The sequence below is a fragment of the Chiloscyllium punctatum genome, chromosome 9 (genome assembly GCF_047496795.1).
Source record: "Chiloscyllium punctatum isolate Juve2018m chromosome 9, sChiPun1.3, whole genome shotgun sequence".
Taxonomy (NCBI): domain Eukaryota; kingdom Metazoa; phylum Chordata; class Chondrichthyes; order Orectolobiformes; family Hemiscylliidae; genus Chiloscyllium; species Chiloscyllium punctatum.
Genome location: NC_092747.1, coordinates 70,767,461 through 70,791,864, shown reverse-complemented (window position 1 = coordinate 70,791,864; position 24,404 = coordinate 70,767,461). Strand labels below are relative to the sequence as shown.

The 24,404-nt window shown below is 39.1% G+C and overlaps 1 protein-coding gene across 5 annotated transcripts in view; it reads left to right on the top strand.

Annotated features, from left to right (window-relative positions):
* Positions 1 to 24,404, top strand: part of nox4 (NADPH oxidase 4) — a 158,466-nt gene that overhangs the window by 87,118 nt on the left and 46,944 nt on the right. For all 5 annotated transcript variants that reach the window (XM_072577769.1, XM_072577770.1, XM_072577768.1 and 2 more), the window contains 3 exons: positions 8,381 to 8,443; positions 20,576 to 20,636; positions 23,994 to 24,075. In XM_072577769.1, the coding sequence (XP_072433870.1) occupies positions 8,381 to 8,443; positions 20,576 to 20,636; positions 23,994 to 24,075 (206 nt within the window). The remainder of the gene's footprint in view (positions 1 to 8,380; positions 8,444 to 20,575; positions 20,637 to 23,993; positions 24,076 to 24,404) is intronic.

Here is a 24,404-nt window from a genome sequence, read left to right as displayed (position 1 = left end):
CACTACTTGATTCTCTTTCCTTTATGCCTAATCAGTTTATCATGTTCTATTTTTAATAAAAGATACCTGACTTTGTCAGGAACACTAATAAATATAATGCTAAGAAAAATTTGTGTTTCTCCATATCCCCAAAACATTCACGGCACAGCTCTTCCTGTGGATTGAATTAAAGTTGCTTGGAAAAGCATGGTTTACTATGGCATTGGTACTGGTAAACTACAGATCATAATTGATGGATCAAGCTTGATATATTGGGGGAGATCCAAAGTGGTGGCAACCCAGTAGGTCTCAGTCTGCAGAGCTCTGCCCAAGTCTGGCAAAGTGGGGTACTCACCCTCACCTGCTAAATTACTTAAAATAGTTTTTGCCCAGTACCCTTGACCATTCTGCATCAAACTTCAACAGTATGATGCTTTTTAAAATGACCAAGGGCAAAGGCTTTCACAGTTGGCAGCAGACAGAGATTCCCACCCCCGCAGCAACAGAGACATCGGCAGTCACCCTGGGAGACTTACCTGCAGAGGTGAGCCTGATCTCGGAGTTTATTAAACTCCAAGAGAAGGTTGATGTGTCCATCAAAGAGACGCGGTCCAGGTGGGAGTTGATCTCTGTCATGCGGCAGAAGCATGACCGAGAGATCGAGAAACTCTGGCAGCGTTTCGGAGGGATGGAGCAACAGGCCACAGACTCTGAGACTGCTGCTGAGTCATTTGTGGGTCAGGTCCAGGCTCTGGAGCGTTGAGTCCGGACCCTGGAGGAACCTATCGACGACCTCGAAAATCAAGGTCGTCGGAAAAATATTCCGTTGCTGGGCCTTCCTGAATTGGAGGAGGAAGGCCAGCTTGTTGATTTCCTGGAGCAATGGCTCCCACCAGCTGATGAAATTGGAGTCGAAGCTGGGTTAGGTACGGCTTGAGTGGGCCCACCAGGTTGCTGTGCTCAGGCCTGGGTCGGACCAGCACCCCCGCCCAGTCCTCGTTCGACTTCAACACTATAGGGAAAAACAAATGTTGCTAGAGGCCTCCAGAGTCTTGGGAAAGGATCCCCATGCCATGATGTACAAGGGCTCCAAGATAATGTTGTTTCAGGACTTTTCTCCGGTTGCGGTATGCAAGAGGAAGGCATTTGATGAGGCAAAGAAGTGTCTGAGGGACTTAAATATTCAGTATTCCATGCAATATCCGGCAACGCTGCGGTTCAGTCATGGAGGATCTGTATATAACTTTGGGTCACCGGAAAATGTAAAATAATTCCTGGATGCTCTCAAATAGACTGCAGGACTTGAATTGTATGGATAATGACTTTATTTTATTTTGTCCCCTTTTTGTCTTTCCCTCCTCCTTTCTCCCTCTTTCTCTTCTCTGTCTTTCCTTTGTGGGGGTGGGGGGGTCGGGGGGTCGGGGAGCTCATTCCTTATTCATTCTTTGGTTTCTTATCTGTAGCTCACGCGGTTTATTTGATTATTGGGGAATGTTTGAGTTTTTTTTCTTATTTGGTTGCATAATACTTGCTGGGATTGTAATTTTGTTATCTTATATATTTTTATCTTGTGTTGTTTTGCTAAGCCTACCTAGGTGATCTTGTGTGTGTGTGTGGTGGGCAGGGGGGTGCGGGGGGGAGAAGGGATGTGAGTGGGTTGCCCACTTTTAACTCCTGTTTTATAAGATATTGAAATTTATTTACTCTATTTTGTAATGCCTGGGCCGAGGGCATGACTCTCACTGGGTGATGTTATGGTGGGGTTATTGGAAGATAGTAGTGCTCCCTGTGAGCAAGGGGAAAAGTCTACTTTTAAACATGCCTTGTGTTATTTGTATTTAGGAGTAGTTTTTAGCTGTTTTAAAGAGTGTTTTTATACGTGAATTGTTTTGGTTTCTATTCAATGTCTTTGGGGTGAGATTCTTCCTTCTGTGGGGGTCTCAGGTTGGCTTGGATGATCATGACTAGCCATTCGTTTAGGGGTGCACCTGGACTGGCAAGGGGAGCCACTCACCAATCAAAAGGAAAAAGATATTATCAAGTCTCAAAAAAGGAAAGGGTTGAGTTAGCCCTTCTACAGGAGACACATCTACTCAACTGCAACAGGGTGGGTTTGGCCAGGTGTCCTTTTCACCTTTCAGCTCAAAAAGTAGGGGAGTAGTCATTCTTATTCGGAAGAATCTTCCCTTCCAAATGCTAAGCCAGATAAAAGATGAGTCTGGATGGTATATATTAATTAAAGCCCTAATATATGGAAAGGAATACGGGATTTTGAATCTTCATTGTACCCCGGCACACCCCTTTAAATTTGCAATGGCAAGTTGCTGGCTCTGGGTCTGCCATACAATTTTCTAAGGAGAGATTTTAATTGTATCATTGACCCAGAGACGGACAGGATACTTCGGAGATCTGAAGGCATATCTTTGAGATTTAGGCAGTTAGTAGATCTGAATAGGGAGTTGGCACTGGTAGATGTGTGGAGGTGTCCTCATCCTGCGGGTAGAGACTTTACTTTCTATTCTAATCCACACAAGTGCCATACCAGAATTAATATGTTTTTTGTCCACCGACCCTTTTAAACTCGATATTGTCTTGTAAAATAGATAATTAACTATTTCTGACCATGCCGCAGTATATACGGAGGTTAAGACTAGTGATGATGGGTTCCCGACATTGGCATATGGACCCTTTTCTATTGAAGGATAGCAAGTTCATAAAATATTTTTCGCAGGAATTTAAAACCTTCTGGGATATCAACTTGGGCACGGCCAGGAAGCCGTCGATGATGTGGAAGACTGCTAAGGCATATGCGTGAGGCCTGGTCATCTCATATTCTGCGACCCGGAAAAGACAAAAGGGAGAGCAACAGCGTCTGCTCGAGGCTTACCTGAAGGCAGCTGAGACAGTGTATGGTGATAGGCCCTCCATTACTAAACTACAGCAGATCACAGCCCTTAGGGCAACTTTGAATACTGCCCTTATTCAAACAGCAAAGAGGGAGATATTACTTGCGAAGCATAGATTATATGAATACGGTAACCAGCCTGGCAGGTATCTAGCATACCTTGCCAGAAAGAAAAGGGCTCCCCAAGCTATTACGTCTATTAGAGAGAGTGCTGGTACCCTGACTTGTGATCGTAAAAAGATAAATGCAGCCTTTAGAAAGTTCTATTTCGAATTGTATAAGTCACAGGACTGTGAGGATAAAATGAGGAAGGTGGAGTCTTTTTGTAACTATCTGGCCCTCCCAGGCGTAACTTCTGAGCAGGTGTCGTTCAAGGGTCGCAGATCAATTAATAACATTATGGTACAAGCCTGCCAGGATTAATTGTCTCCCTAGATGCAGAGAAGGTATTCGATTGGGTAGAATTGCCATATCTCTTCTATACACTGGAACAGTTTGGTGTTGGAGAGGTCTTTACTAAATGGGTTACAGTATTACATAATGATCCCAAAGCAGCGGTGATTACCAAAGGTTTAAGTTCGGATAGCTTTAGCGTTGTTAGAGGCTGTCGTCAGGGATGTCCACTCTCACCATTACTATTTATGCTAGTGATTGAGCCACCAGCGGAAGCTATACAAACTGACCCTAATATAACGGCTCCGAGGGTTGGATCGGGCAAGCACAAAATTACCCTCTGTGTGGATGATGTCCTCCTTTTCTAAAATGATCCTTTGACATCTGTGCCCTGCTTAATTCAAGTGGCTAACTTATTTGGTATGTTCTCAGGTTACAAAATCAATTTTATGAAAACAAGGCCTCCCAGCGGCATGGCCTCTGTCAGTGTGCCCAATTTTCCGGATGCATCCTGTTTCCCCTTTTGGTGGTCACTAGGAAGTTTTCTGTACTTAGGTATTTTTATTACTCCGGCATTTGGTCAGCTATATAAAGCCAATTGTACACACTTATTAGAGAAAATAAGATAGGACCTCCGATGCTGAGAAGATCTCCCAATATCCTGGTGAGATAGAATAGCTTCCGTTAAGATGTATATTCTAACTCACCTTTTATACCCTATGAGAATGCTCCCCTTGATGCTGCTGAGATAGGCGCTGTGTAAGCTTTTTGGTTGGCTCGGCTCCTTTATTTGGAGTCATAGATAGCCCCTTATTAAATTAGAAAAGTTGCAGCTCCCACACGTAAGGGGTGGGCTGGACTTTCCAGATTTCTTCTTATTATCTTATGTCACTGATTGGGTCTCTTGTGACCCACAATCAGTCTGGTTAGATATTGAGGCCTATTTATGGACAAGATGAGAGTTATTACGGATTATTGTAAAAACCCTATTGTATTAAATACAAGCAAAGCCTGGAGGATAATGCGACAGGATGAGGGTAACCTGCAAAAAAACCTGTCCTTATTCCCCTATAGTGGGAACGTTGGGATTCCAGCCAGGACTGACTGATGCTGTACTCAAAATCTTGGAGTCCAGAGGTATCTCCTTGTATGGGAGATCTGTTTGATGGGGAGGTCATGATGTCCTTCGAACAGCTGCGTCAGAAGTTTGAGCTGCCTAGCAAGGACCTTTTTCAGTATTTTCAAATACGAGAATTTATACAAAAGAAGGCCACCATGATAATTAGTCCTTATAAATCAGATAGGGAAAGGAGAGTGCTTCGGCCAATGGGTCTGCCCTCGGTAAGTACTCTCTACCACTTACTATGTAATAAGGTATCAAAGGACATGGGACAGTTTTCTAAAACCTGGAGTCAAGAATTGGGGATGGAAATCTCCGTTAGAAATGCAGAAGGATGTCTGGGAAGATACCAGGAAGATCTCTATCTGTAACAGAACTCAGGCTACTCACTTGAAGATACTTCACAGGGCTCACATAGCATCTGAGTGACTCACAAACTTCAAGGCAGGAGCACCTCCAATGTGTCCTAGATGCAAAATAGAAGTTGGTATTCTCCCATATTGTCTGTGGACATCCCAGAAGATCCGCAGGTACTGGAACAGCGCAGCGAATGCCTTGACAAAGATTTTGAGTACAGAGATTGGGTTGGACCCAGTGTCCTTACTTTTGGGCTCCCCAAATTTCCCCTCTTTGGATGTATACGGGAGGAAATTATTCACTACTCCTTCCTTTTGCGCGAGGAAAAATATTTTAGTGAATTGGGTATCCGAAAGTCGCCAAGGATTGGCATAGGATAGTCATGGAATATATCTCCCTTGACTTCCTTATGAATATGGTGCACCAAAAAACGGAATTAGCTTATAGAACATGGCAGCCCTTTTTGAACTACATTGACACAGATATTTAGGCCATATTGTCCGGGGCCTTTGCTTAGCCGCGGTAATGGTTCTGGCTGGGTCGGAGGCCCCTGGGAGGAGGAATTCCGTATAAATAAGAGTTTTGTTATGATTTGATATAAATCTATTTTGAATGTATTTAGTTATTTATTTACTTATTTGTTTTCTTTACTAACAATAATCAAAAGGAGAATTATATGATATTCTATTTTGTGTTTTGTTTGTTTGTAGAATAGATTAGTTAGTTTTTAAAAATAAAATTATATTGGCGTTGTTATTATATTGTAAAGTGGAATACACTAGTTTGTACTTTTTTTTAAATTTAATAAAAAATCTCAAAAATCTTCTTTTTCAATAAAAATTTCAATAAAAAAAAATTGAAGTTTGCTATAAAGATAGATGGGAAAAGTATGCTATGCTGTAGACCAAATGTAGAAGACATTTGCTGATGTTGTTCTACTTCTAGTGGCATTATGCAGACATGTTAACGTCCTGAGTGCAGGCAAAAACAGCAAGCCTCTACCTGCACAGTTTTGCTCAATCTTATGACACTGCTTGACATGTTGAATTGAATTTAATTAAGTCAAAAAGGTGCACCTGGAAGACATGTCATGTGAAAAAAAGACATGCCTCTTCCAATGACCAGCAAACATAAAATTATAGCCCCATTAAGTCTGTGGACAAATCATGGCAGATGGGTCTAATATAGAGAAATATAATGTTACTCGCTAACTTTGGAAGGATATGAAAATGGTATATACTTTAAGTGGTGAGAAACGATTAAATGTTGGTGCTCAGGAAGATTTGGGGGCCCATGTATTAGAATCACTGAAGTTTCACACACAGGTTCAGAAAGCAATTAGAAAGGCAAATGACATTGTGCTCCCCCCCACCCCCCCTCACCCCACCAAGAAGATTGGAATGCAAGAAGCTGAAGTATAGAGCACTTTGGCGAGATCACACCTGGAGTACCACGTACAATCTTTGTAGCTCTTCCTTTTGGGGCAGTGATTCACTAGGTCAATTCCTATGACCTGACCTTTTAGTAGAATGGATTTATGCTCACTCAAGTGCAGAAGGATGAGAGATTTTCATTGAAACATGCAAGACTCTTGTTCTTGGGAATGATATTTGAGATGAGGCAAAATGCTGTTATCAGAGGAGCAAGGCCAGAGCCTGGGTACATGCCTCTATGGGATAGGAGAGAAAAAGAATATACTTGGACAATGGGTATGTGAATTGATGAGTAATACATAGAGATGTGATTTGTCATATTCCTGATTCTCTATACAGGGTATATTCATCATTTTTGAGGTAAGGTAGAAATTTTGAGAGACATGGAGGGGAATTTGAGATTTATTGGAAAAAGTAGTGAAGTTGAGTTTTCAAAAATGGGGAAAATGCATGTGAAAGAGCGGAGTCCAAGTTTCCACTCTAGAGGTGGGTATGAGGAGTTGGGAAAAGTTCTGAGTTTGGCTCAGCCACCTCAGGAGAAAGCTCTTGGGAAGATGGGATCATCATTGTCATGGGGAAGGTGAGATAGCTAGCAGCAATTTGCCTACCAAACCTGAAAGGATTTTTAGAGGTAACCACAGGTGCTGCTGATTGCATGTTAGTCTGTGAAAAAGCCTATATCAGTTCTGGGGTCTTCATCTCAGTAAAAGCAGAAAGGCCTTCCAGCCCTCATTCCTCGCACCCTCTCATCCTCCTCGAACACTCTTTGCCACCAATCATGCACCTTCCTCTTTCCCCCTCCCCCCCCCCCCATGAAACAATACTTCTCTTGCCCCCATTACAAGGTATGTCCCCCTAAAAAAACTCCCATCAGCCTTCATTTACCACTCATGCCAATTCTAATGATGACTATGTCACCATGGTCAGTTGTTGTTAAAACACATCTAGTTCACTAAAGTTGTTTAGGGAAGGAAATCTTCCAACCTTACACATTCTGATCTACATGTGACTTCAGACATAGAGAGGTATGGTTGATTCTTAACTGGTCCCTGAAATGACTTAGGGAGATAGGCAATATGGATGGTTAACAAATGCTACCCTTGCAAACAACACCTAAATTGCATGTATGAATTTGATAAAAGAGCCACTGTACACTAAAGAAAAACAATGTACCTTCTAGTGATAGTTGGATGTGTAAGAAGAGCTTTAAAAATATGAACTAGTAGTTCACCAATAACTGTTTCAAAACAAAAGCTCCTTTCTGTCACAAGACAATTGAAGTATCAATCCTCTCAACCTTCAAAGTTTCAGCAGCTGAAATTGCAAGTACTGGATATTTATCTATATGAAGCTAATTGAATGGTTAATGAAACAGTCGTTCACATGTTTCAACAGACTGACAGATATTTGGACTCTTAGTCAAGGATCGATAAGGAGGCAGGTGGAAGTTCATGTTCTGACTAGCCCATATCCTTGAAAGTCACTCCCAAAATCAGAAAGCCCAGAATTGGAGTTTGCAATCCAAGAATCCAGGACCCACTACAATGTGTACAAGGCTCCTGAGTCATCCTGATTCTGTGTGAAAATCTAAATCGTACAGACTACAAATGCATGAACATCATAAAAGAGAGAAATTTGGAGTTTGGAAGCTAAAGACCAAAATGAAGAAAAACAATGAAAGTAATGGAGTGAAATAATATTCACAAAAGAAACAATCATCTTGAACGTCACAGAAGGTCATTTAGCGAAGATTGAAGTAATTTGGCTCTTTGATGCTTGATTTAATAATAAAAAAATGATTTTTACTGCATTGCAAAAGTAAAAGTATTACAACTTTGGTTTCTAAATCTAGAACTATCAATGCAAAAAGGGATAGAAGTATACAGCAATGGTGGCAAATATAACATAACATGAATTGATTGAGTTAGCTGCAAAGTACTCCATGAAAATTTATGTTGAGCTTAAAATGTTTAAACACAATGCTTGATTTTTGTTTGGTAAGATAACCAAAGGTTATGGGATTTAGATGGAAGGATGAATCATGTTTCATATCAGCATTGATTTTTGTGAAGAGCTTTGAAGGACTGAATGGCCTAATCCTGTCCTTTACATTCCTATTAAATTTTTGAATAATAATCTTTAGATTCACTAACTGTTTTTCCTCTCCCCTCTTCCCATCCACGTTTCCTTTAGTACATTGTTCTGCACTGTCCAAGTGTATCAACATTTGAGAGTCATCCCTTTACCCTCACAACAGTAAGTACAATTATTTATGTTGTTTTTAAAAGTATGTAATCAAAGAATATTTATATATTTAAACAGTTAAAGTTTCAAATCACTGACAGGCTCTTAAAATCTTGTTTTTTAGAAATTAGGAACTAGAATATCTTAGATACGAATCGTATGCTTGTGGTCAAAATGTGGCAGCAGTATTGAGTGTTCCGAATCAGATCAGTGTATGTCTCTATCAACTGACTTTAGTTCACAGAGTGCTGTGTGACTGTACTAAAGTTATATTAGAAAATTGCTGATTTGAAATATGTTTGGAGCTTGTAAACTGAAAGCTTTCTAGCAACTGGGTTAAATAGTGCCTAGAACCATCCAGCTCAATTTCAAATTGTTCATTTTCATTTCCTAAATTTAAAGTACTGGTGGTTAGGCAGGTTTGTAAATATTATATTATCTAAAAGGCCTTTGCTATCTACAAAATGTCCACTGAAGATCTCCTGTTGTAACTTTGGTAGAAACCTTGGAAAAAAGGTATGAATGGGAATTTCTGGAATGTTGGCAGTGTTTCTAGTGCAGCAAATGATTGAGAGAACCCCCATGGAAATCTTATCTAGTGTTCCTTAATATCAAGATCTGCATTGGAATATGTAAAAGTATGTTTATATGTTACTGAAGTGCAGTGTCATTAACGTGCCTGATGCTGAATTGATCTTTTTTTAAGAAACACGTTTGCCAGTCACAGAATACATGGGGTTAAAGTTGACTGCTGCCTATTGACACAAACTGGATTTAAAAAAAAACAGATGAGCTGAGGTCTAGAAGTAAAATATTGTAGATAGTTGAAATCAGAAATAGAACGCCATATTAAAATACAGAGCAGGTCAGGCAGCATCTCTTGAGAAAATTTAACATTTTGGATTTCTGCCTTTTTCCAGTGCTGATGAAAGGACACAGACTGGCAACGTTAATGCTGGTGGCTGATGTATGGATTTGCTCACAACCTTTTGTTTTAAGAAAGGTGTGGTTTGGGAATGTTATGCTATCAAAGGGTTAATACTGCCATCATTCCAGGATGATTGATTACACAGATATTTTAAAGTGTTTTGAACTCATCAGTAGGTCAAACCATTTTATTCAATTGCAAACAACTTGAGGCTGATAAGTGGTAACTGTATTTACGTAGTTGCTTTAAATACTCTGAATGCCTGCCAAGTTAAATGTAATTGAAAGTATAACTTTCATATTCTTTTGTCTTGGGATATCTTCAAATGTATTTGAAGAAGCGTCCTTGGGCAACAATTCAAGAAGTAGCAATCATTCTGAAACCAGTAAGTCAAGAGTTTCTTTTGTTGCAGATAAGCTAATAATAAGGATATGGTCATTCATCTGGGTCAATATTATTGGGAGCGGTTTCATTTAAGGTTCATCTTTGTTTGAATTTTGAGGAGGATAATGCAGTTTGTTTCCAGTGTTAACATTCTACAGTTCATCAATCTATTTTAATGAGTAATGATTTTGTCTGTTCATTTTTAACCTGGATTTGCAAGTGCTTAATTTTATTCAGCTGAATACAAACACATCATATCCAATAAGGTGACAAGTTTTAGCACCCTGGCATGAGGATTTTTTTTTGTTGTACCATTCTTAGATCTTGCATTTACTTTGATGTTGACAAGGTCTTAAGTGTGTCTAACTCCAATGTTGTACCACTAAATGGTCACTTTTGAATAGATGTTCTTTTATTATGATTTTCTGTACATTAAATTCCTAAATACCAGCTCAGAATGAGCATTGCTTCTCATGACTTCTTTGAAATAGTGGTTCAACAACAACAGCTTATATTGATATAGAACCTATAACATAGCAAAATATGTGACATTATAAAATAAGACTTAAGTCAGTTGACCAAAGGCTTGGTCAGAGGTAAGTTTTTAAGAAGCACCCTAACAGGAATATACTGCCTCTGGATTTTCGTTATCTCATTTCTGAAGGCTTCCCATTTTCCAACCATCCCTTTACATGCCAACAGCTGCCACCAATCAGCTTTTGAAAGTTGTTGCCTATAACTGTCAAAATCGGCTGTCCTCCAATTTAGATCTGGTCTATCCCTTTCCATCACTATTTTAAATCTAATAGAATTATGGTCACTGTCCCAAAGTGCTCCCCTACTGACACACCTGTCACCTGCTCTGTCTTATTTCCAAAGAGTTGGACAAGTTTTGCACCTTCTCTAGTAGTTACATCCACATACTGACTCAAAGTTTTCTTGTACACTCACCAAATTCCTCTCCATCTAAACCCTTAATACTATGGCAGTCCCAATCTGTTTGTAAAGTTAACATTCCCTACCATAACCACCCTATCATTCTTCCAGATCATTGAGATCTCCTTACAAATTTCTTTCTCAACTTCCTGATGACTATTAGGAAGTGTGTAATACAATCCCAATAAGTTGATCATCCCTTCCTTATTTTTTAGTTCCACCCAAATAACTTCCCTGGATGTATTTCCAGGAATATCCTCCCTCAGCACAGCTATTACACTATCTCTTAATAAAAACGCCACTTCCCCCTTTTCTGTTGCCTCCCTTTCTGTTCTTCCTGTAGCATTTGTGTCCTGGAACATTAAGCTGTCAGTCCTGTCCATCCCTGAGCCACATTTCTGTAATTGCTATGATATCCCAGTCCCATGTTCCTAACCATGCCCTGAGTTCATCTGCCTTCCCTGTTAGGCCTCTTGCATTGAAATAAATGTAGTTTAATTTATTAGTCCTAACTTGTCCCTATCTGGTCTGACTGTTTGACTTGCTTCTTTTCTCAACTGTACCAATGTCAGATTGATCTCTTTCCTCACTATCTCCCTGGGTCCCAGCCCACTTCCTTACTATTTTAATCCTCCCGAGCAGCTCTAGCAAATCTCCCTGCCAGTATATTAGTCCCTTCCAATTCAGGTGCAATCCTTCCTTCTTATACAGGTCACTTCTACCCCAAAAGAAATTCCAATGATCCAAAAATGCAAATACTTCTCTCAAGTACCAGCTACTCAGCCATGCATTCATCTGCTTTATCCTCCTATTTCTCCTCTCACTAGCTCATGGCACCAGAAGTAATCCAGATATTCCGAACCTAGAGAACATTATTTTTAAGTTCCTGCCTAACTTTCTATATTCTCCCTCCATATTCTCATCCTTTTCCCTTCCTATGTTGTTGGTTCCAATGTGTACAATGACTTACTGCTGGGCCTTCTCCCCTTTGAGAATATTCTGCATTCTCTCTGAGACTACCTTGATCCTGACATCAGGGAGGCATCACACGATTCTGATTCTTCTCAGCTGGCCCCAAAAACATCTATCTGTGCATCTGACTAGAAAGTCCCAGAACACGATTGATTGTTGGAACCTGACGTACCCCTCATTGCATTACAGTCAGTCTCAACCAGAAATTTGGCTGTTCGTGCTACATTCCCCTGGGAGTCCATCACCCCCTACATTTTCCAAAACAGCATACTTGTTTGACATGGGGATAGCCACAGAAGACTCCTGCACTACCTGCCTACATCTCTTATCTTTCTGACAGTTAACCCATCTACCTGACTGCATCTGCAGCTTTTCTCCCTTCCTATAACTGTCATCCATCACACCCCCTTGCTCTTGTACATTCCTCATTGCCTCTAACTGTCATTCCAACCAATCCATTTGATCTGATAGGATTCGTAACCAACGATATTTATTGCAGATATAATCCTCAGTAACTCGTAAGGTCTCTCAAAACTCCCACATCTGACAAGAAGAGCATATCACTCTACTAAAGGCCAGTTTGCTTCTTCCAATCTACAGACCCAGAAAATTGCAATGTCTTATTCTTCTACAAAACACTGCTCCAAGCTAACTTAATACTTATGGCTTATATTTTAAAAATTTTAATCAAAATATAGATCCCAATAAAAACATATAATCAAGAAAGAACCCACTCTACTCACGACTGTGGATTTCCAGCAAGGCAAAACTTAAAACTATTCACTTATCTGTATCTGTGCTGTGACCTTTCCCAAACAGGTTCCTCCAAGACCAGTTGTGAATGTCGCTGTTTGTGAATTTTTCCTGTACACACACTGATGTCCAGCAATACATGAATTCAATCAGCAATTTCAACAGTGACTGCGCAGATTCACTGCTGTGTCAGTTAGCAAACTCTAACTCTAATTTAAACACTGGAGATATTGTGATAAATTCATTAACTGCAGAAATTTTTGAATCCTCACTTGCTTTCACCAGATTGAACTAGTATTAAAGTCTTTTTTCTCATTTCCCAGCAGTGGTCTGACTTTCTATTGTGGCAGGAACTTAATCTAATTGCAACTACAGTTGCTGTCATTGCATCCCCTTGGCAAATTCTCTGCAATAAGCAGAGATCTTCACTTCTTTATCTTTTCGAGAATGGTTGGATTCTTCTCAGGAGATAGCTGCATTTTCAGAAACTGTGCCACCTGAATCTAAAGATATAAAACCCAAAGTTTCAGATTCTTGTGAACTACACAAGAATTCCCTATTTGACTCTGTTTCAACAGTTTATTCTTTTATCCATAATAGTGCACTTCCCTTTTCTCATGGAATTCCCGAGGTATTCTTGCTTGCATTTCAGTAGCGTCAAGCTCCAGAAAGAATCAAAATGATACCACTATGACTTGGAGGTGCTGGTGTTGGACTGGGGTGGACAAAGTTAAAATCACACAACACTAGGTTATAGTCCAACAGGTTTATTTGGAAGCATTAGCTTTCAGAGCACCACTGATGTCGAAAGCTAGTGCTTCGAAATAAACTTGTTGGACTATAATCTGGTGTTGTGATTTTTAACTAATACCACCACAGCCAGGAAGAGAAATTCATACACAAGAAGCAGTGGAGAAATTTGAATTTTCTTGCACCCTTGTTTCCACCTTCTAAGGGAATGATGACTGATCTGATCTCGAAAGTAAAATGTTGAAGGCTCAAAGTAGTGTATGCATTGGTTTGTGAGCAGGCACATTGTGGTGAGACTGGAGCTTTGACTATGCTGACTTGTGTGCACCAGAGCTTGTGAAGCATGAATTGACATTGTCCTGAAGCAGCAATTCTCTCGTGGCTGGGACAAGCATTCAGTGAGCTACAGCTGCCATGTACTTAATGCAATTTACATTTCAGGAATTTAAGTCAGTGTTTCAGCACTGTAATGACTCCTATTAATATCATGCCATGCTGCCTATATTTTTTGATGTAGTGTACAGGAGGCAAGCTATTTTAGAATTCTTCCTGTATCCTATCATGGTTCTTGCCTCCATGTAGTCAATGTAAACCCAAGACCTGTTGAACTCTGCTATCTTGCTTAAGTTCACAAAGCATTGTGGAGATGAGCTCATAATGATCCCACCATGATGTAAATTAGTACATTAATTGAAATTAGTCTGGTCAAGGCTCAATTGGTATCCTGCCCTGAGCAAAAGGACAGAGGATGGAAACGAGGTGGGATTTCACACTATATCGTTCGCTGTCATTTGATTTAATGCCCTGCCTTGGTTCTGATTTGAATAGGATGGAAAATTTCCAAGCCTAGTCACTTAAGTACAACAATAGGGAACTGTATTTTGCAATGACTGCAAATAAATTTGGAGATTCTGAAACCCAGTGCTTTGGGGTGAGGTGGTATGTTTGTAAATGTTGAGAGATTATTGAAGCTTTAAAATACGTGTTATATAATACCATGCTTTTGAACTTGATTTGTTTTCAATCTGTATCTCTATCTGACAGATTAGTTTAGTAAGTGCTGCTGTTTCGGACAATGCAATGTACCATAAATAACACTTATAATACAAATCATTTATATTAATAAAAAGTAAACTTGCTTGTCCAGACAAGTGATATAACTTTTTTTCATTCCTGCTTTTTATAACTCTTCCCTAATTCTGCAAACATTCAGTTGTCTACATTATAAGTGTAAACTATGCTGTTGCCTGGCACCTGTGCTTGTGGAATCTTGCCCCTCACAAACAGATGATGGTGCAGCCTCAGCATATTAGAGAGCTGCTTTCACTTCATTTACTTCTGTGATGTAACCTTAACATACTTTGTGTCAACTGTGTAGTGTGTAAATATTTATTTTCAGATATTGATGTCACTGTGGATTTTACAGTTGGTGTTCTGAACATAGGAGTTATTCGTATCAGAATGCAACAGCTGGAAGCTTAGGAATTTACTGTCAAACTTGAGTGCATTGACCAATCTACTAGAGCTTACAGGAAAGTAGTATTATTTAGTTTGCATTTGTGCAATGAATCATATATTGTAGATATGTGGATTAATTATGAATTATCATGTTCTTTTCATGATGATACACAATATTGGATATTATTTTATTTGAGGTGCGGTTGTAATGACATCTGTTTGTGAGACTGTTTAGATTTTCAAATTTCTAAATGGCAAATTATTGGGAGTGGTAGATTGAAAAATCTTATTGTTTTTAGTATTTGTTTGAGTATATACTTAAAGCTCCCTTAGAGGAGAATTAGACTGGATAGCTGCTCTTTGACTGACATAGACACAGTGGACCAAATGGCATTGTAAATTCTTCGTTGCTTTCTGTGTAAATTCATAATACGGTTGTCAAGAAAACCAGGCACCTGGAATGTGAATGCATAGGTTAAGAATGGTACATTATCTTGATTAAGGCTTGTGGGATTGTGAAATGAAAGACGTAAAGACTGAGAAGGAAATGTAAGTTTTGAGTACATGGAATCATTACTACATTGGATACAAAAATAGAATTGTTGACAAATTGTGGAGCTGGAGAAAGCACAGCAGATCAATCAGCATCTGAGGAGCAGGAGAGTCAATGTTTCATGTTGGAACCTTTCAGCAGGACGGAGACAGCAAAAAGAAGAAGAAATTCTTTAAAAGTTCTTCACTATTTTAAAAATCTTTTAATTAAGCTAAAACATTGAGACTCCATATTTGAAATCATTAATTTTCTGTGGCTGACTAGCAATTTATGTAATTATCTAGTGAATGCAAACCCCTGGTGCCAAACAATCACCACCTCATTAAGATAAATTAGTCTACTACATAGTCTAAAGAAGGGACACTCCTTAGTGCTCAGCAACCCAAGTTAAGTTAACTGGATTTTACGAATTAAAACTAGGAACCCCTTAAAAACCGTTACACACACAAACAGGCAAACAGATAAACTGGGAAGTAAAAATACATGGGCAGAGAGAAAACTAGGATATGTGTTGCAAAGCCATTCACAAGATCTGTTGGGGCCATTAACTTTCTCCTTTGATTGCTGCACATACCTCTGGTATATGAGCAGTACACTGACCCAAGCAGCAACTTATGACCAGGCAAACCAGGGTTTGAATCACACCACGTAGATGGTGGAATTTCAATCCAATTTTTTTTTAAAAAAGTTTGAAATATTGTATCTAATGATGAAATGAAATTATTGCCACTTTTGTGTCCTTTGCGAAAGGAAATCAGCTAACCTTACCTGGTCAGGCCTATGTGTGACTCCAGACCCACAGCAATGTGGCAGACTCTTAATTGCACTCTTGGGCAACTAAGGATGAGCATTAAAACTCACCCCTCCTTCCCCGCCGCCCCCCACCCCCACCCAAATTCATTCACAGGACGCGAGCATTGCTGGCTAGGTATGTGAAGGGAAAAAGGTGTATCATGTTGGGAAACTGCAAATAGGAGTGATACCATTGAATATTCTCACTATAGAGGCAAGTGAACAGAAATTGCAACTGTCCAGTGGAGGGAACCAGTTTAGGAGGGGAGGCAGTGCAGCATACACCAGACAGGAGGAGAGCTCTCTGAGTTTAATCTGACGTAAGGACATACTGACTATACCATTCTGGAGTGGTTCTTGTATATTTGCTGTCAAGGATCTTGAGAATAGTCAAATACATGTTGCGGGTATTATAATATGGTATAGTAGAGGGATCAACAACCAGAGGAGCAGAAGCCACATCCATAGTTAAAACACCTGAGGAGGAAGACAATAAGGAAAATGTGCAGGAACAGGAAATCCTTGGCCATGGTATTGGAAGTGACGAAGAGGAAAAGTGCAGCAAGAGGAAACCATATGAGGGACATGCAGAAGTCTCTGTGGCAGATTTGTTACAGAGGGGTTGTAAGACTTCCACAGAAGAACCTTTAATACAGAAGCCTCTGTTCTGGGCAATTCCCATCCTCAACAAGAGAGAAAGCCAATGGCACATTGAAAGTTGATCCCATCAATATTACTGAAACCATAACCACTCAAACCTTTAGCCTCAACATACTGGACAAACACACTGAGATGTTTTCCCAACCATGGACCCTGGAAATTTGCTAGCTGTTATTAAGCTAGAGAAAATGCCATGTCAAACCATAACAGTAAGTTGTATGTCTTTTCAGATCCACAACTTCCAGATATGACTGACAGTATTGCAGCAACTATACATTGTATAGCTATCAGATGATACCGCAAATATTAGCGAGTTTTGAGAAGATTTGTAGCTCAGGTTGAGGTTTTGGATGTAGGTTTGCTCACTGAGCTGAAAGGTTAATTTCCAGATGTTTCATTACCTTACTAGGTAATATCTTCAGTGGACTTTATGCAAAGCAATGCTGAAACTTCCTGCTTTCTACTTATATGTTTGGGTTTCTTTGGGTTGGTGATGTCATTTCCTTTGGAGATGTTATTTCCTGTGGTGAAGTCACTTCCTGTTCTCTTTCTCAGGGAGTGGTAGATGGGCTCTAACTCGATGTGTTTGTTGATCGAGTTCTTGTTGGAATGCCATGCTTCCAAGAATTCTCGTGCATGTCTTTGTTTGGCTTGTCCTAGGATGGATGTGTTGTCCCAGTCAACGTGGTGTCCTCCTTCATTTGTATGTGAGGATACTAGTGAGCGAGGGCCATGTCTTTTTGTGGCTAGTTGGTGTTCATGTATCCTGATGGCTAGTTTTCTGCCTGTTTTTTCAATGTAGTGTTTGTTACTGTCCTTGCACGGTATTTTGTAAATGACGTTAGTTTTGCTCATTGTCTGTATTGGATCTGTACTCAGACCCCTTGGCATCATGGTAGTCCACAAACCCACCAACACACTAAAACAGCAGCATATGAACTTGAAAGACCCCATACATTATGGCATAGACGGAGTGTTATCAAGGCCAGTAAGTTTGTTATTAAGATTACTGGACTCTTTATTTAAATAAGACAAATGAGCTGCAACATGGATCTTGCTCGTCAATGGGTGGAAACGTGATAGACTGAGTAGTGGCCTTATTGTATTACACACACACACGCACGCAATCTGTAATGCCTGAGGGCATATAAAATAGAGCCCGCAAAGCAGAGTTTGAACACTCAGGTGACAGCATGCCAGTATTATGTGTAATTGAAGTTTATTTTCTACACTGTAAAGTACAATATTGTCGTGCTGTTTTTTAATAACTAAGTATTCAAGTTATTTATCAATTGCAGAATCCACCAGAGTTTCAAACTGATCCAAAACTCCATCTGTGTAATAACTTTAGTGAAAAGGAATTGACATGTGTGTCAAAGCATTTCAATTAACAGCACAGTTGAGGAAATACATAGTTTTTCAGATTTCCTTACCACACTAACCCCTTGGGAGTGTCTGGTCTTTGTCCCAGAATTTTTGTTTTCTGTGAATTCATTTCATTATTTTAAATGTTTGCAGATGGCTTCGACATTTAAGTATGTTATTAAGTGCTTTGCACACTACCTTTCTCTGCTAAGAATAACAATTATTTCATTCATCAGAAAATTAATGTAGAATTTTAACCGACTTTTGATGAAAAAGTAAACATTTAAATTAAATTCCATTTTACCAAACCATTAGTCTTTTTCCATCAAAATAACACTGCACTCTTTTAAATCAGCAACACTGATCTAATCATGTGTACTTTTGCAATGAAAGTATTTTTTTTGCAAGCCAAATCTTTGTTTTTCTTTTAATGTACATTTGAAAGTAAAATGCCATTTTCCAGAGATTTTGAATATCCTTTTGGTCTGACTGTGATATGCAACATATTGTGTAAAGTGATCTTTTGTCCTTCAATTAGCAAAGTAAATAATGATGTAATACTGCACAAGATACGTATTAAGAAACTCTATTTCCTCATTTTGCAGCTGAATTGGAAATTATTACTTGAAACTTCAGAATTGGTTTTCTGAATGCGTTCAACTAGAAGACCTTGTAGTCTCTGTAAAATCAATGAATATTGTCATGACTCACTGGGATAGTGGCCAGGAAATTAAGCCCTACTTTTCCTGGAGTTGTCACAAATATGAAAATCTAATTAAACTATTCATGTCCCCAATTTTATTTAGTTGTCTTATTCAGATTAAATGAATATGCACACCAGGTTTTCCATGAGCAAGAAGATAACTTCCTTATAAAGAAAGTTTGTAATCAATGGCAAGAAGGATACAAGAATTGTTAACTTATACTCCATAACTTAAACTCTCCAGGTCTCTGAACAAAATTACTCTGAAAACACAGACATGCGCATGCTTGTTTTTAAAACTGCAACATTGTCTTTCGCAGCTTCCTTAGTTTAAAGCACAACACCTTTTTTTTTAATTGATATTCCAAAAACTGCAAGTGATCTTTCCAGTATCCTCTGCCTGGCTCTTTCCTAAGCTAACCATATTTGACAAATGATCACTGGGTGAAGTATTGACTTTGATTTATTGCATAAGTGTAGAAAATATAAGCAAAATGAGAAAATCTGAGTTAATCACAGAGATTTTTAATTTTTGTTTGTGTTCAGAGATGTTATTACACACCTCCTGAAGCAGGTGGGATTTGAACTCAGGCCTCCTGGTTCAGATTAGGGATGCTACAAGAGAAACCACTATGCTACAAGAGCCCTCTAATCACTATAAATAGAATAGGGAAATCTTACTCTAACTGTACAAAGTACTGGTGAGACCACAACTGAAGTACTGAAGAACATCTGAAATATTTAATTGCAGACATTTCAAAGAAGGTTCATGAGGATGACTCCCAAAAGGAAAGATTCCTTATGAGCACACAGTGAACAAACTGGGATTCAACTTATTAGAATTTAGAAGAACAAGAGGTGACCTCATTGAACCATATTGGATTCTTAAGAGCTTGACAGGGTACATGCTGAGAGGATGTCTCAGCTGAGAGTTGAGAGTTTTTGGAACTCCTTGTCGTCGAGAGCTGTGTGTATTTAAGGCTGAGGTAGATAGATTGATTCTTGATCAATAGTGGAATCAAGGGTTATGGGGTAAGGACAGGAAAGTGGATGTAAGGAATTTTGAATCAGCCATGATCCTATTGAATGGTGGAGTAGGCTTGAGAGACTGTACGACTTACTCCTGTTCCTGATTCTTATAGTCATTAGTTTTCTGGATGTTCTGTAATCAGTCTGTTCAGCGATGTTATTACATACCTGTGGAGCAGGGGGGTCTTGAAACTAGGCCTCCTGCTCCAGAGATGGATTTATTACTATTGCATGACAAGAGGCTCTCCAGATCATGAAAATTGGATTGATTTTTAAGACTATTTATTGAAACTAGCTTTGCAAAAGTTTATTGACAGCAGTTTTTCAATCTGTTTGAATGTATTAATTAATTGAATTGAAACTCCTCTATAGTGAAATTTGAACACATGACTTCTAAGTCATGAATCATTAATCCAGTGACATCACCCTTAAACCATAATTTCCCTTCCGTAAAATGATAATTCTTCCTTCCCACTACAATTTTTTCTTTTCCTCCTATCCTGTTGATAAAGAATCACTTGGTTCTGGCAGATTACCAAATGAATGTTCCTATGCAAGGCTAAAAATCAAAAATCATCAGTGTGGTATCACGACAGCAGCTGACTGTGTCACCAGTCACTGTCCTCATATACAGTTTCCTGCATAGTGATAGAGTGGGAATCCTCACTGACCTTTCTTTTCCTCGCCCAAGTCTGAAGATCCTGCTGATAAACCTGAATTTATGTTCAGTTAGAAGACTAGCATTGGGAAAGTTCAAGTGTCATTTACTGATTATCATGCATTATTTCATAATTAATAGAAAATGAAGCATAGACTGGATTTTTCATTGTACAATAATTTCTACATTGGTTAATTTCCTAGAGCCCTACAGAAAATAGAGGAACGTTTGGTATTCATATCCGTGTTCTGGGAGATTGGACAGGTAAGTCCAAAATTTTATAACTGAATCCGAGTATGGAGATACAGTGTGTCTCCTTATTATGATAAATCCTATCCAGAAGCTTTCTTGTCCATGTCTACCCTTGCATCCTGAGCAATTAATGTAATACTAAACATTGATGTCTTGCCCCATTTTCTTTTACTCTTTTGTGAAATGTGTGTGCTGCTAGCAAGGCCAGCATTTGTTGCGTATCCATAATTGTTCTTCAAACTGGATGGTTTGTGAAGCCATTTCAGAGGGCCATTAAGAACCAAACATATTACTGTAGCTCTAGGATCATATCTAGGCCAGGCAAGGATGGCACATGTCCTTTCTTAATGGACATTATTGAATGAGGTTTTTTTTTTAATGACAATCAGTGATAGTTTCATGGCACCATTACTGAGAGTAGCTTCATGTTCCAGATTTATTAATTGAACTCCAATTCCACCAACTGACATGGTTGGATTTGAATCCATGTTCCCATGTATTAGATCCTTCGGAATTACTAGTCCAATGACATTGCCAATTCATCACGAGTGAATTATCAACAGCGGGAGATTTGTTGATAGTGAAACCTTCATTGTTAGATGCTATCTTGTTGGACATTACTTGGCATTTGCACAGCACGAATGTCACTTGCCAGTCTAAAGGTTGATGAGGTCTTGTATACAGATTTCGAACTGTTTCCTTGTCTGAGGAGCTGTGAATGGAAATGATTGTTATACGATCATAAGCAGACATGCCCACTTTTGACCTTGTGCTGGAGGGAAAATCATTGAAGCAGCTGAAGGTCATGGCTCAGGACACAACCCACAGGACAACCTGCAGCATGGGCCTGGGGCTAAGATCATTGACCTTCAACAGTCATAATCATCATCATTTGTACTCAGAATGACACTAGCTGATGGAGACCTTGTTTTTGTGATGGATGTCTGTGTCCAGTGGTGTACAGCAGGATTTGGTCCTGTCCCTTGCTATTTGTAATGTACATTAATGACTCAGAGGCAATGATAGAAGGTTTTATCAGTATGTTTGCAGATAAAATAAAAGCTGGGATGTGATGAATAGCAAGGAGGAAAGCTTCAGATTTTAGATTTTTGAGTTATACTGTAGACTTACCTGCCATGGATACAAGTCTGTGATGACAGCAAGACAGCAGGAAGATTGAAGAGCTCTGAAGTGTGGTCACAGAGCTCAGAGGATAGAGCACCTGAGAGTAGTGAAAGGGACATGTCAAATATCACCAATATGTCTGGCACCAATATTTCTATTTAATATTGTTGACATGATTTTTATTTCTCATTGTTCTTCCCATTTACTAATTTTTATTCAATTCCCTTTGAAGAATCTTAGCGACTCCTTCTAAATCACTATTTCAATCATCATTTATGAATTTAGCCAGTTTATATTGAGTTTCCATGTTTTAAGTCATGAGTGTAGGCTAGGAGTAGTCCCACTGCTAATTAGTAGCAGAGTCCAATCTTGCTCTCGCATCATTCAACAATCAATATTTGTTGCTTTATTGCTTCAGAAGAATTTTTTTGTGGGAATCAAATCTAGATTTCCTGTGATTTCCAATTATTTTCAGTTTTTGAGCAAGCTTTAAATGTGGAATATAATTGAAGGTTTTCTAGAAATTTTAAGTGTTGAATTTTCCCATTAGGCACAGCCATTGGGAGTTGTGTTCAGTCTGATCACAAATCCAATCCTCCCTGATACAAAACACGAAGCAGCTGCTATTTTGATTTGAGTCGACAATTTCCCAAAAGATCGTATCCAATGAGCTGGCACGTGCATGAGTTAGTCAAAAAGTGAGCCACGCTGTGATTTGTTTCTGCAGCCATTGCATATTAATATTTTAGGTCAAGAGTTAATGAAATTTAAATTTTCTGTAATTCAGGGGGTAATGGAAGGCTTGAATTCTGGGGCAAGGTAGGCTGATGATGGGTTCCTTAAAATCAGTCATTAATTTTGTGGATTGTCCAACATCGTTCTGCTGTGCTCAACCTCTTCAATGCCACTTCAATTGCATCTTAAGAAAGATAATGCTAACCCCATTCTGCATTTATTGAGCCGCTCTGATTCCTGACAACTGCTAACGTCCAGTAACTTCACTTTTTAAAAAAAATTAAAATGAGTTAGCTGGGAATTTCCTTTTACTGAGTCCCTAATTGATAAGCATAGGTCTATTCTGAAGCACTGACACTTTCCCACCCTCAGGAGAATGGCAAAGGGTAGAAACAGAGGTGGAGATTGCTCTAGTGCATGCTGGTATTGGGTCTACGTCTGAGTCAGGAGGCCCATGCTCAAGTTCCACCCACTCCAAAGGTTTGAAATAATATCTCTGAACAGGTTGATTGGAAAATATCTTGAAACAGATGCAACATGCCAGGCCACATGCAGTTTGTGGCTTGGTGAAAACAATCATTCATGTTTACTTTGTTTTCATTTGCAACGCTTACTTAGTTTTTTTTTCAAAAGGGTTGCTTGACACCCATGCCCCTGATCAATGTGTATTCCATGCAAAGGCAGGATGGCAGATCATAAGACCTCCTCATGGGCCTGCTCCGAGCTGATCAAAGTAGCCATCGACAGGTCTGACCAATGGGTAATGGCAGGGATCATAACATCTGACTGCCTGCCCTTCTTTGGTAGTTATGGCCTTGCTTGAGTGTCCACAGAGAGGCAGCATGAAGAACCCATTGAAACAGTAGAGGCCTTTCAGGACTGTTGGGTTTGGGGTACATCAGCATGCCTGATAATGGTATTTTAATTTAATTGATAAGTTTTCATTGACTCTTGACTTTCTCTTATGTCCCATTATAATCCAAATCCTTTGTTCATTTAAAAAGATTATAACCTGAAGTGGGGTTTCAGTCATCAACCTTGTGCACCATTTATTTTCTACCATTCCACCTCTGTTCCTATCTAATTAGGATATGAAAATCTAGCACAAATTTATACAACTTTCTCTATCAATTTTGTAGAAGAAAAATGTTGGTTAGTCTTTATGGAGTATAATATTCTTTGATAACCAGATTATATTGGAAGTTTTCTTTGCTAGTTTATCACACCTCAGGAATTTCAGCTCTTACTATCTTCACTCCAGCCATCATGTTACCTATTTCACACTATTTGTGATATAAAGAATACTTACGTATATTAAAGATAAATACAACTTTTTTTGCATATTTTCCCAAGAACCAGCTAAATATCGACAGTATTTTTTTTACTTAAATTCATTCAGAGAAATGGGCATATCATGCTACCCTTTGCAGAGACCTTTATATTGATGTCTTTATTATGCATTGAATTTTAATACACAGGTTCATGATTAATCTTTGTAATCTCTTGCAGAAAGGTTTAGGGAACTGCTGCTACTTGATCCAAATTTGGATACAGAGATCCTGCCTATACTGCAGCAGAGAACTTACCCAAAGTAAGTTGAGTGAATCATGTAGTTCTTTACAATAATGAACATTACTTAAGTTGTAGTCCTTGTTAATATGATAGTTATGCCACCTTAATATTAGTTGATATCCTACAGTCCATGAATTAGTATCAAACACTAAGTAGCCATGCAAGCAAAGTTAGAGGGCATTGTATGTTTTGACTATGGCAGAAAGATGGGATAAGGAAAGAAGGAGAGAAGACTGTGAGAGAGAGAATTTAGTGAGGGCAGTTTGGTGCCCAGGTGGTCAGCCAGTGAGGGAAGTGTTGAAAAAAACGAATGGAATTCAAATTATATTGATAGGTAAATAACCGAGT